Source organism: Pavona decussata, unplaced genomic scaffold (assembly GCF_977016875.1).
Source record: "Pavona decussata unplaced genomic scaffold, jaPavDecu1.1 SCAFFOLD_198, whole genome shotgun sequence".
Lineage (NCBI taxonomy): Eukaryota > Metazoa > Cnidaria > Anthozoa > Scleractinia > Agariciidae > Pavona > Pavona decussata.
The window spans coordinates 1,511,825-1,524,631 of NW_028145606.1; the positions used below are offsets into that span (position 1 = coordinate 1,511,825).

Sequence of the window (12,807 nt, forward strand, 5' to 3'; positions counted from 1 at the left end):
TTATTATCTCTAAGAGCTGCGAAATATACAAACTTTTTTCTTTATTCTTCGACACAGAAGCACCAAACTTTTTCTGATTGCATTTTACTTTTTTACTTTATTCTCACATTTGGCAATCACTTTTGTCTCAGTTCTATAGGCTTTGAATTGCCAGGACGTTTTACAGCACATTCCACAAAGCCACCATTATTTTTAGTCATTGTAGCACCAACACAACAGCATCGTCACACAAAGAAGAGAAAAAATTAAGGTCTCCCTAAATATGAAAAATGTCCCTTTATTTTTCGTTCCTGTACTTTTGTTTCCTCCCAAAAGGATGACCTCAGGAAAGATTCAAGAACAATGGAATTCAACTCTCTGGTCAACAAGGTTGGAGAATCATTTTGTTGAATTATTTCATATTTTCCTTGCATTAATGTCTCGTGTTGACTTATTTTTCGTTCGTTATTTCATATTACAGTGTTTGCGAAAAGATCCGGAATCCCGTAGACGGCAACTTCACATTCGTACTTATGTAAGTCTTCGTTGCCCCTATGGTGGTGTAACTACTCTAGAATAACAATAAAGCAATCGTAAACCTGATTGAAATGGTTTTTTTCGAAGAAAGGCTTGTTTTGCAAATGGTTCTGTGAGAAAAAGCCAGAGTGGTCGACGAATCTATACTGCGTCTTCCCTGCTTAAGAGCGGAGACCCGCAGTACCACAATCAAGAATGGAACCTGCAGACTCCTTTCGAAATACAAAATTCAACTTGATATCGAGCTCCAGAGGACACCGACAACAGAAATGAATAAGCATGATAATTCACTTTTCTTTGTTTGTGTCCTCTTAGCCTCGCTGTCAAGCTGAATTTTGGTATCTCGAAAGGAGCGTATTGAGGCAAGCAACCGTCTCTACTTGTAAGCCCTGTCAATGCATATGTTAATAAAACGCAGAGGGATGACTGACTAATTTCTAACGTTCACAAAAGCATCATTGTTATGAACTCCCTTGACACACGTTTTTCCAGGAATGTTTTTGAAGCCATTGAAGTAACTCGCAGCACGTGTTTTATTGGGATTTAAAACCACTCGGCTGCGCCTCGTGGCTTTAAATCCCGATAAGACACTGCTGCTCGTGTTTTAAACATTACTTAACCTCTGGACAGACAGATTTAGCTAACAATATTTACTTACTTGCCAAGGCAAGAACACAAACGTAAGGGATGAGATTTGTGGTCGTTGTTTTCAGAAAATATGTAGTGTGTTCATGGCGGCCTTGTTGAAGAGCGACATCATAGAATGATCTTTTTTTTTGTAGGGGGGGGGGGGGGTGAATTTTATTTTCAGGTAGACATTTTTTGTTGTTCTCTAGTTCCAATGTGGCCGCCGTGAAAACACTCCTTACAGGAAGCTAACTAAGATGCATAGCCATCCATTATTTTGCTTTCATGTTTAGGCGGTGATTCCCTTGAATGAAGAATGTGGGCTCTTGGAATGGGTTCAAAACACTCATGGACTGAGAAATATCCTCACCAAGATTTACAAGTACGTTCTTTGTACTGCAGACGATATCACTCGTGAATGACCCTTTTTAACACTCTGTAGAATCAGCCTTTGACTAAATAACTAAAATAATAATTTTCGAGCGGTAAAACGGATACATATTTTTACATTTCGTAATTTTTATCCATTCATTATTCTTAACAGTGATTCTGTATTGTACATAATTTTGTCGACATAGGGCCAGTTATTTAAACAGAGTCTAACTTAGGCCGCGGCTTAAGACAATCAGTGGGCCTCCAAATCTGTTTATAAGTGGTCTATTTTAAGTAGATAAATAGTTTTCTAGTCTGGGATGCAAGCCTTCTTGCTTAGATATGATTGTTACCAAAATTGAAAATAGCTTAGAACGTGGTTTTGTCAAACACCGTCTAAGCTGTCTTTTAATAACTGACTCATAGAGCTTCTCAGGGCTTTTGGGAAGAACAGCTATGCAATTAATCAGTTATCTTAATTGAACAAAGTTTTCCATCCCTGTCTATTTATGTATCTATCTATCGATACTTGAATTTAAATCCCATGTTAGTTTTGTTCTGAATATCGTTTCACATGTCTTAATTGCTATCTGTCAATACAAACGTTTAAAACTAACCGGAATTTCTCTGCATCAGGTTGAGTTCATCCATCTAATGAAATTTGTTTGTGACATTTTGTTTATCCGTTCGCAGGGAGAAAAATATGTACACCAGAGGTGTTGAAATCAAGAGAATGATTGACAAAGGAGGAACTAAACTGGAGTGAGCTCAACATTTGTTGTTTGTTTTTGTTTTTATCTTGTTACTCTCCAAGAGGGTAATATACAGCTCAACATTGTGAACACAGTGTTTTGACGTTTTGACGAACTGTTGAGGTCATGTTGATTTATGCGTTTTCAGACGTTCGAACACCCCTCTCTCTCCCTTCCCCGCCGCATTTTCTGTTGACTAGTGTACAGTAATCTTCCAACTATAGAGTGTGTGCACGACGGCCATGTTGGAGGACTAAAACAATAGAAGATCATTGTATTGTTTTAGTCCTCCAACATGGCCGTCGTGCACACACTCTATTCCTAAATAGGGACGTTTTAACGAAATGTTGATGTCATGTTGTCATGTTAAAATTTATGCGTTTTCAGATGATGAAAAGCCCTCTCTCTCCCCTCCCCTCTGCATTTTCTGTTGACTAATGAAATGTACAGTAATCTTCTAACTATTCCTGAATTGGAGTTAAATTCTAACGGAACGAGTTAAAAGGGAATTGAAACTCAATTTTTTGGAGTTAGGTAACTATTAAAAATTACTGTTGTTGTGAAGAGTGACAGTCGAAGGGCACGTTTGACTTGATGTTTGTTTATTTAACGCATGCGTCGTAAGATTGAAAAGTGGTTCCGTTACTTTTTGTTAACTCCATATCCTGTCTCTATGGTTACCGTCAAACTGCTGAATACTCCACCCCCAAAAACTGCTACTGGATATATTTTGATACTACTTTCTCAAGTCGCTTACACGATTCTTAAAATCAGGAGTAAAGCGCCGGCATGATTCCTTACTGAGCTCGTGTGCTTGACTTTTTTCAAAATGCTTTTTCTATCTTAGGGACAAAGTGCGTGTTTTCTTGAAAGAGATTCTTCCAAGGTGAGGCATTTGATGGAGCTCCTGTCGTCGATAGGAACTGAAACAGACGGCTTTGTTATGTTTGCTTTATTTTTTCCTATTTTTAAGGACGGTCCCTACTATTGTTACTGCGCACAGGTTCTGCGCATCTCGAGACACTCGGGTTTCCTATGAGTAGTGCTCATAAATACAGAAATATTTTGCGTGGTTTAAAACTATGCGGAGAAAGCAGAACTTAGCAAGTGCTCTTGGTATCCAAAAAGAAAATTGGGGTAAACCATGCATTTTTTAGAGATAATTAAGCTTCAATTCAGGAAAAACTGCCCTACATTGCTTCATATTTTGGCGCTTTTTAGAAATATTGTTGCCTAATTATCTCTGAAAAATGCGCGGTTACCCCCAATTTTCCGCATAGTCATAAACCACACAAAAATACTTCTGTATCAGTAGGCACCGTCCTTCAATTGATATTTGCCCGTCATGCCGTTCTGAGGTCACAGACACTTTTAAACCCAAAATAGGTTTGAGTGGAGAAATTTGTTTTATTTTGTGGTTCCTTCTCTTTTGAACCATTATGAATAGTTTAAACATCAATTTATTGGCTCCATTTTGTTTGGGTGTGTGTTTTGTTGTTGTTGTTGTTTTGTTTGTTTGTTTGTTTTCGCATTCTTATTTGGCTTCATGATTCGATAAACGCCCACATTTAACTTAACTTTTTTTTCTTTCGCCTTTTGAGCAAACAACAATTTTGAGTAAGCTGTTTTTGTTTTTGTTTTTTTTTTCCCCCTAGACATCCTTCTGTGTTTCACGAGTGGTTCCTAAAGACTTTTCCAAATCCAACTTCATGGTAAGTTAAAGTACTTTTTGACCTAAAACTTGGTCACCAATCAGTTAGTATGTTATGAAAACAAATTTGACTGATCGTACAATGATGTTTCTTCACGTTTTAGTCTGTGTGGTTAGTTTCTTTTCTGAATGCTCAAAATGGAATGTTGTCTTTGGCCCGTTCCTACTTATCTACTTTCAAAAGTCTGCATTTCCACCGAGAACATAAAGAAAGTTACACAGCCAAGCGGCCGATTCATTTGAGATCGTTTTGCCAGTGAATCCACAAGTTCGAAAATAATGCAAGCCATACAGACCTTTTATCTGTCAGTTGTAGTATTATATGCCAGTCGTTCTCAAGTGTTTACGTTTTACAGCTGTCTAAACGGTGATTTTCCAGAGTCTATGATTTTTTTTAAGATTCCACGGGGCATGCCGTTTTCGATACGTATTTGCCCTCGAGGAATGTAAAAACGGCAAGAAATTTTTCGTTTTTAAACGAAAACGCGTTCTTGTACACAGCACCTCAGCCAATAGAAAGCCGGTCGTGAATTTTTGCAAACCATTGTTCAAGGAATATAAATATTACTTCCCCCGTTTAAATGTGAAATATCTGTGCTGTTTTTCAGGTACCTGAGCCGCCTGGCATACTGCCGCACGTCAGCGGTCATGTGTATGGTGGGCTATATTCTTGGTCTTGGAGATCGTAATGGTGAGAATATCTTGTTTGATGCCACATGTGGTGACTGTGTTCATGTCGACTTCAACTGTCTTTTCAAAAAGGTTAGTACGAGGATAGTACTTCATTTTTCTACTGCGCACATGTTCTGCGCATCTCGGCACGATGCGAGGAACCCTGATTTCTTTAGATGACGCCTACTAATTCAAAGGTATGTTTGCGCGGTTAGTATGGTTATCCGAGAAAAGAAGATCTTAGCAAGAGTTCGTAAAGTCTTAAAAGAAAATTTGGGGTAGCCACGCATTTTTCAGCGCGAATTAAGCTTCAATTTGGAAACAAAATGCGTACATTGTTGTACATTTTAAAGTGCCTATGAAGCGAAAATTGTTTTTAGGTATTTATAAAATTTACCCTTTCAAACACTCGATTTCAAAGTTTGAGATTGCTGGGGTAAAAATTTCCGATTTTGTGAGCGCTCAAAGTTTGGCTATTTTGGCCTCAAAAATGGTATTCGAATCGCGCGGCCAAAATGCCACGAGACAATACCCGCTGATGTCATGTTGGTGCCAAGAATTACAATTCATCATGGCGGAAGAGAAGAAAGAATATCTCTTTATCGTTGCTGCTTGATGTTTCAGAGAAGCTGCTCATTTCAGAATCGCTAGACATACTTTTCCCTTTCTACAATCCTCTTTGGCGGCAAGAACGGAGTGAGAGTAAACAAAGTTTGCCTTTGCCGTCATCGTTGCTTAAGCTCCCTAATAAGGAGTTTAAGAAACTACTACGCCGACGGCAACAAGAACGTCACAAAAAATAGGATTTAATGATCGAGAAAAGGCACTACACGTGCGTTTTAAATTTAAATTCAAAGAAGAACGTGAAATGACCAATTAAGGTTTTATGGAGAGCGTAGCCACATGCCGGCAAATTTTTTATTCTCTGTTTCAACTTAACGTCGTTCCCACCTGTTCTGTTACTGCATAGTTCGGCCACATTGTACAAGTTGAACGAATTGGAATAATCGCAAGGAAAAAATACAAGTAACGCGAACTTATAATTTCAAGCGACGTTTTCGTTGACGTTGTCGTCGTGGTTTCTTAAAGTCCCTAATATCCATCCTCGTCATCCGTACCCCGACTGTTATAATAATATCGTAAAACTAGACCTTGGTTTTCGAGTTTGTCAGTAACTTGTGAATTTAACCTTTTAAAGTGGTACTAGAATTACCCTACAATACTTGGGGAAGAACATGGAAACGCCTGCTTTTGTAATTGTAAAGTTAGCCAGTGGCGGTCTTCGAAAGCTTGAAAATTAAGCCGTCTGTCTCTTTTTCAATTTATGCTCTTTTCTTTAGGGTGAAACCTTTGACTGTCCCGAACGCGTACCTTTTCGTCTGACGCATAACATGGTTGATGCAATGGTGAGAACAGTAGCTGTGTCAAGTAGTGAAAATATTCAGCAATGTTATCGAATTCTATCTTCTACATCGTCGGTCAGTTTTACTGGCAAAAGCTTTCATGTCATGTGTCGAGTCCTGTAAATAATAAATCCCACGCCCGCTTCTTTGCTAGGAACGTTTTACAACAACGGTGTAAAAGTCACGCCAGACTGTGATGACTGCGACATACTTCAGTTACATCGTCTTGTAATATCTTTTCATCCGACTTAAAAACGTCAAGGGACCGTTTATTGTTTGTTAGGTGGGTTGGATTAGGCTGGGTAAGATTCAGATATGGGGATGCAAAACAAAAAAGAATTTGGAAAAGATAAGGAAGATCACCTTGTGATAGTCATTGAAGCAATTTCCACCAGTAAAACTCTATTGACGTGATGTAGAGTAAGAGTTAGGGGTGTGGTCATACCCCCCAAAACTAGAATTTTGAGTTGGGACGGAATCGAGTGAAAATCTCAATTGAATGGACTCTATTCCGTCAACTCGCCCTCCACCATTCCCGTGGTTTAAACGGTGATTTACCAAGGTATGGAGGGGTGAACCACGAAAGTTTTGTTCAAACTGACTTTGGGCACCTTATGAAGTTTACACAATATAATATTCCTTGAGAGTGAATTTATGAAAATTCATACATTTGAGCTGCGGAAGAAAGACTGAATAAGTGAATGATCATCGCAGTTATATACACAGCTTAAGCAGTTGCAAAAAGAAAGCCTGAAAAAAAAAAATCGGGATTGAACGGGATTGAACGGGATTCGTATATAACTGCGATGATCATTCACTTATTCATGATATTCCTTATTGTCATGGTACTGACGTGCATGAGAGCAGAACCTCATCTATAAGGCCAAGAAATGAGTGAATATAGAGCTCCAATCAAGCAACGACTCGGATTTGAGGCGCACACTATTCTGTTCAAGCCACTATTGGTTGGTTTCCTATCATTTGTGACGCTCGGTGTCTTTTTTTCTTTCCAAACTGACTATAAGCCAGCAAAAACAATCAGCAAAACGTCTTGTGCTTTCTCCACAGGGTCCCCTAGGCTATGAGGGTGATTTCCGCCGCTCTTGTGAAGTAACACTGAGACTTCTGAGAAATCAGTGTGATTCACTACTCACGTAAGTTTAATACTTAACGAAAACATAGGGGATAGAAGATATGTTTTCTCCATCTGAGTGTTTCGGGGTTGTGTATTATAGGAGAGGCAGTTGACAAACCGACCGCCGAATGAGTGTTAATCTTTACTCACCTATATTAGAGCGGTTTTCAATTGAGTGTCGAAAGTAATTTCGCGTTTGCTTTGGTTTGCATTACTACGCTCTGTGATTGGTTAACAAAACTCGCGCCACTTTCTCAACCAATAGGAATCCAAACCAAAACCAACGTGTTTTCGCCGCACGCTTTTTCCCGCGCATGGCGCCAGTTACATGTATTTGCTTCGAATTCTGATTGGCTCGTTGTGTTGTTTACATCTGTTGCGATTGGCCAGAGTAATTGCTTTGGTTTTAGTTTAACGACACTTTATTGGAAACCGCTCTAATGCTGTGATAAATACTCAATCACCTAAAGCCACGGCTAAACATTCCAACATTGTTATACATTTGTTATATAACAATGTTGGTGCGTGGCTAAACGTAATTTAACATCACTCAAGCTTTTATCCACCTAAAAATGGTGGCCAAACAATCATCTCACATTGGGTGCTAAACTTTCTGACGTTGTTGAAACAACAAATGTTGCGCATCAGCGACTTAAGGCGAAACAAAGGTCATCGAGGAACCGTTGTCTGACTAACTTACTAAGCTGAGCCAGCCAATTCGAGGTGTTCCAAGAGAGGTTAAATGAAACTTCGTTGGTAATGGGGGTAAGATAGGCCCTTAGTCAGTCAATCAGTCTGTCCGTCGTCTACAGGTTAGGGCTGAGTTGCTCGAAAGCATGGGTAGCGCTAACCATTGGTTAAGAGGTATTAAAACCTATAAGTTTTCATGGTATTTAACCCGGGTTAGCGCTAACCATGCTTCGAGCAACTGGGCCCAGTCCGTTAGTCAGTCAGTCACTCATTCACTCAGTCCGTTTGTCAGGTAACCAGTTAGTCAGTTAATAATTTCAATGATACAAGACTGTTGATTAATTCGTTTCGTATTTTACTTCAATTAATCAGTGTGCTGCGAACGTTTATTTACGATCCCCTGGTAGAGTGGCAAAGGATCAAGGGAAGGGAATCACTTGCTGAAGCTTCTAAGACTGGAGAAGTTACGAACGAGGAGGTGAGATTTTTTTTCTTTCCCCTTTTTATAATCGTGTACTCCTAGAGAAAGCAATGATGAATTGGAGTTGGAGGGAGATGAGGTTGCAGTTGGCTAGCACGTTATTGCTAACACCATGTTCTAGGTTTTTCCAATACATGAGGCAACACCACCAAACTTTGTGACTTTATAATATCTGGGAACAATTTGGTAGGTCAGTGTTCTCTGAATTTCATGTTACGTTAGGAGGAATTGGTTTTTAGAATTCCTGTTTTTAATAGACTAGAATTAACTTTCTCCCCACACCTTTCTTGTTTTTAGATCATTTGAGTGTTGCTTTATTTCTTTGGATTATTTAATTGTCCTACTTATACCTTTGATCACTTTTGGTAAAATTTTGCTGGCCCTCTGAAGTTTGATTGTATCCAGAAATTCAAGATGGCGGTTAGATATCATCTCGTAATTTGAATGCCATATGACGTCGTCACCTACCTCCTGTTGGTGACCTTAAGGAGCGGTTCCTTGGACTTGTTACCCTCCCAAGTTTCATTGCCAAAGCTTCAGTAGGTTCAGGGTCATGTACGCTTTAATAAAACCATTGCATGTCCTGTCTTTTTTCAGGGGGTTAAAATCCTGAAGGATATCGAGAAGCGGTTCAAAGGATTTGAGGGAAATAACAGGATTATGATTCCTCTGTCTATCGAAGGGCATGTTCATTATCTCATCAATGTGAGTCCATGCATCTCTTTTTGTGATGGTTTGTGTTCTCTGGTATTCTTGTGGCTAGAGTAGTAGCCACAAGGAGTATGTAAGAGTGAGTGTAAGTAGTCCCAATCTTCGGATAGTGTTCGGAATCCGCACGATCGGGCTTCCATCGACACCGACGCTTGATGTTTGTATTTTCGTGGCAATCGGCGACATGTCATGGAGAGTTTGTAGATGCATCATTACATCTACCTTGGGCTAGTAACTTTCTGATTCAAATATTAAATACACAGTGATCCCCATATTTTACACAATAACACAGGAAGACCTATTCTTTACAATGATTTGCAATTTGTATTTACAGTAGCAGCCACATGTAGGCCTTGGCTACTTAGTTTTGAAGTATGCATAACGGACGTTTTTAGGGATTTTCAAATTATTGGAGAGATTTAGCATCGCTTTTACGGCAAACGGCAAACCGTCCAGGCTGAAATTTTCTCTTTGATGAAAAACAATGAAGCTTTTTTGGTTTAAGCTTATCTCCACCCAGTCGGCGACAGCTTTCGAGCAAATACGAAAAAGAGAGAAGTGAGTACGAGAAACACAAGTTAATGCATTTTAGAACAACAGCGGCTTTACGTTTCCCATTTGGCGTTAGCCGTAAACGCGAAGCTAAATCTCTCTATTGTTGTGTTGGAGAAACGGCGAAAGATTTTATGCAAAAAAAATATTTATGACCATTTGCGATAACTATACGTGGAACTTAAAACCCTTGCTAAAATAATTTATGTAAAGCATACCCTTAACAGTTGATCATAAAGTTTCCCTGACCATTTTTTTTATAATATTAGTGGGATTCGAAACCTTATCCATCCTGGATTCTTTCTTTGACGTCTGTGTAGCATTAATCGTCTTGTCTTCGCGATCATTGCATAACACGAAGAATTGGGACTTTTTGTTCGTGTTAAGGGTGTCTTTAAATCCTTTTTGGTTTGTTTTGAATCTAATTTTCTTAGCTAAAAGGCTGCAAAAACACTTTTCACCTTCGTCGACAGCTCCATTTTGAATAACTTCTTGTTTCAGTCCACATAACAAAACAAACTTAACTGCAATCCAAATGCTTTCACGCTTTTCATCTACGGTTGCACTCGAGACGAGTGTGTAAAAAATAAAACACAACCTTCTTGTTGTGGCGTAATCATGTATTTGTTTATCAAGACCTCAGCTTGTTCCTTTCAGGCTCATTTGAAATGCGTTTTTCTTCGGAACGTTGTGGTATCACGGCACATAGAGGACCGTAACTAGGCTGACGTTTGCTCTGTAACGCTCACCTTCCAGAGTTCTATCGTTCTTCAATTAATGAGCTTTTAAAAAATGTCATGTTTAAAACGGCTTTTTCGATTATTATGCAAAACCTGACACCTGTTTCACGATTTATTCATGGAGATCGTGGCCAACAAACGGCATACGATTTAGTAGCATCCTAAACATCAGTGACACTAACGACCCTTATTTTTCGAAATGAAGGATAGCTGTTCATCAGAGAAGACAATTTATGCTTTAATATTTCAGGCCCTCACAAAAATTTGCCCAAGTACGTCCCACATGGTCTATGCCTTGCTGGTATAGAGACGGCTAATATTTTTCTGACTTTTTCTTGCAGGAAGCCACGAGTGTCGAGAACTTAAGCCGTATGTACATTGGATGGGCGCCATACTTATAGCTTTCATTAAAATCAGAGAAATAAAGGTGTTTTTGGTTCCTGTGGTATCAGATTTGGGTATTTCTGTGTTGAAGGGTTTTTATCATTAAGTGTCTTCAAGTCGCTTGCGAGTAGGTTCGTGTATACTGGCAACGCGTGAATGAATGTAGATTGGTTACAAATTTAATCCAACCTCATTTTAAAGTTTATTGTGGATTTTACAACGAGACTCAAACCATGACTCATTGAGTATGTCCTCGTTCCCAAGCCCCACTCGCGTTCCCAGCTAATTCCCGTCCAGAGGGCGTTTTGCACCTCGCAAAGGATGGTGATCTAGAAGAGAGTTCCTTTTACAGTAAAAGAAGATTGTCATGTCCACTCTATATATTCCAAAAGAAGCAGTATCACAGAAGTCTCTTAACTTACGTCAACCATGCGCAGCAGCTGTCTCAAGGCACAGGAAGCCCAAACCCACGATTAACGAATACGAGACAATTGTATCGTCTTAATATCAGATTATGATGTAACGTATATGAAATGATTCATATATGAACTGCGGATGTAGATGAAAGTGAGAAGTGATCATCGCAGTGAATTTTCCAATTTATGCAATTGGAAATTAGAAGCCTGCAAAAAATTCAGGCTTCAACGGTTTTGCATTATACTCGTAAAAGCCGTTTTAAACATTTAAGCCTGAATTTTTTTTCAGGCTTCTAATTTCCAATTGCATATATTGGAAAATTCACTGCGATGATCACTTCTCACTTTCATCTACATCCGCAGTTCATATATGAATCATTTCATATACTTTACATCGTTTCACTCCTCTCACGGGAAAATGGGAACCTACAATTGACAATGCTCCCAATGTGTGGCTTCATAGCTCAGTTGGTAGAGCATCGCACCGGCAACGCGGAGGTCACGGGTTCGAATCCCGTTGAAGCCTGAATTTTTTTTTTTTTTTTTTTCAGGCTTCTAATTTCCAATTGCATAAATTGGAAAATTCACTGCGATGATCACTTCTCACTTTCTTTAATATCAGATTGTTAAGGTGTTGTGGCCACAAAGGATTTGTTCTAAAAGGAAGAAATGTAATTTTTGTTCTCGTCAACATCCACTTACCCTTTTTATTGTTAATTCGCTCCGCAGGACAACGTGAACCGATCTCGGTCACAATATGTGTAACGTGTTGTAGTATTGCAGTAAATCACACCCAACTTGACCAGTGAATTAAGGTCACCAAGTTCTGTTTCACTATCAGGTTTAGTGTTCTTTCAATAAAATTCTGCAGTTACAATTGTTTCTATTTTTACCAAGATACGGCCTTGAGCCAGAAAAGTCGCGGCCACTGTATCTCACCGATTTCGCTGATATTTGACATGTTAACTTCTTCATGGGTCATAACTACGAAATGGATGATTTAAAGTTTCAATTCTTATTTTAGAAGTAAAAGTTTTAGATATACATACGCAAGTGAAAATAAACGATGAAAATGAACAACGTTTCGGTGTTGTCATGGCGCCATTATCAAGTTCGGAGTAATTGAACCAACACCAGTAACAAACACCGTAATGTCCCAAAAGACCTTGACAGATATTTTTCTGTCCTTAAGAAGCGCATGAATAAGTCCGATCGTTTTGTTTACGAAATGTTGCTAACAGGCCAGTTTACTGTTATTTGCTTAGTGACCTGGCCTAGGATTGAAAGTGAGGCTGGGGTGACCTTGTTTTGATACAAACCTCACTTCTTTTCATATGTAAATGAAAACTAGTTAGCATAAGAACATCATGATCTACATATGAAAAGCAGTGAGGTTTGTATCAAACAAGGTGAACCTCAGCCTCGCTCATAATCCAAGGCAAGGTCACTTAGCACACAACTGTAAAGTGGGCTATTAGAGAGTTAACACCATCTCTCAATGTCCAATCGGACTCAATTCAGACAAAACTATTTGCGTGACATTACATATTCAGATATTATGTCAATTTTGGTCAACTATTTCTGACATTGACTTTATTTCAATTACTCCGAACTTGATAAACAGGGAGCTTAAGCGACGGCGACG

General features: G+C 39.0%; 1 protein-coding gene and 1 non-coding gene across 2 annotated transcripts in view; both read left to right on the forward strand.

Annotated features, from left to right (window-relative positions):
* Positions 1-10,815, forward strand: part of LOC146461486 (serine/threonine-protein kinase ATR-like) — a 99,260-nt gene extending 88,445 nt beyond the window's left edge. Inside the window, exons 59-70 of the mRNA XM_085086916.1 lie at positions 316-369; positions 461-514; positions 1,437-1,525; positions 2,209-2,277; positions 3,115-3,153; positions 3,923-3,979; positions 4,587-4,740; positions 5,991-6,056; positions 7,122-7,207; positions 8,251-8,356; positions 8,957-9,064; positions 10,704-10,815. Coding sequence (XP_084943042.1) covers positions 316-369; positions 461-514; positions 1,437-1,525; positions 2,209-2,277; positions 3,115-3,153; positions 3,923-3,979; positions 4,587-4,740; positions 5,991-6,056; positions 7,122-7,207; positions 8,251-8,356; positions 8,957-9,064; positions 10,704-10,763 — 942 coding nt within the window. The 3' untranslated portion in view covers positions 10,764-10,815. The remainder of the gene's footprint in view (positions 1-315; positions 370-460; positions 515-1,436; positions 1,526-2,208; positions 2,278-3,114; positions 3,154-3,922; positions 3,980-4,586; positions 4,741-5,990; positions 6,057-7,121; positions 7,208-8,250; positions 8,357-8,956; positions 9,065-10,703) is intronic.
* An 800-nt stretch (positions 10,816-11,615) lies between these two features.
* On the forward strand, positions 11,616-11,688 carry Trnaa-ggc (transfer RNA alanine (anticodon GGC)). Its single transcript has one exon. It is a non-coding gene; the product is annotated as a tRNA-Ala (tRNA).
* The last annotated feature ends 1,119 nt before the right edge of the window (positions 11,689-12,807 follow it).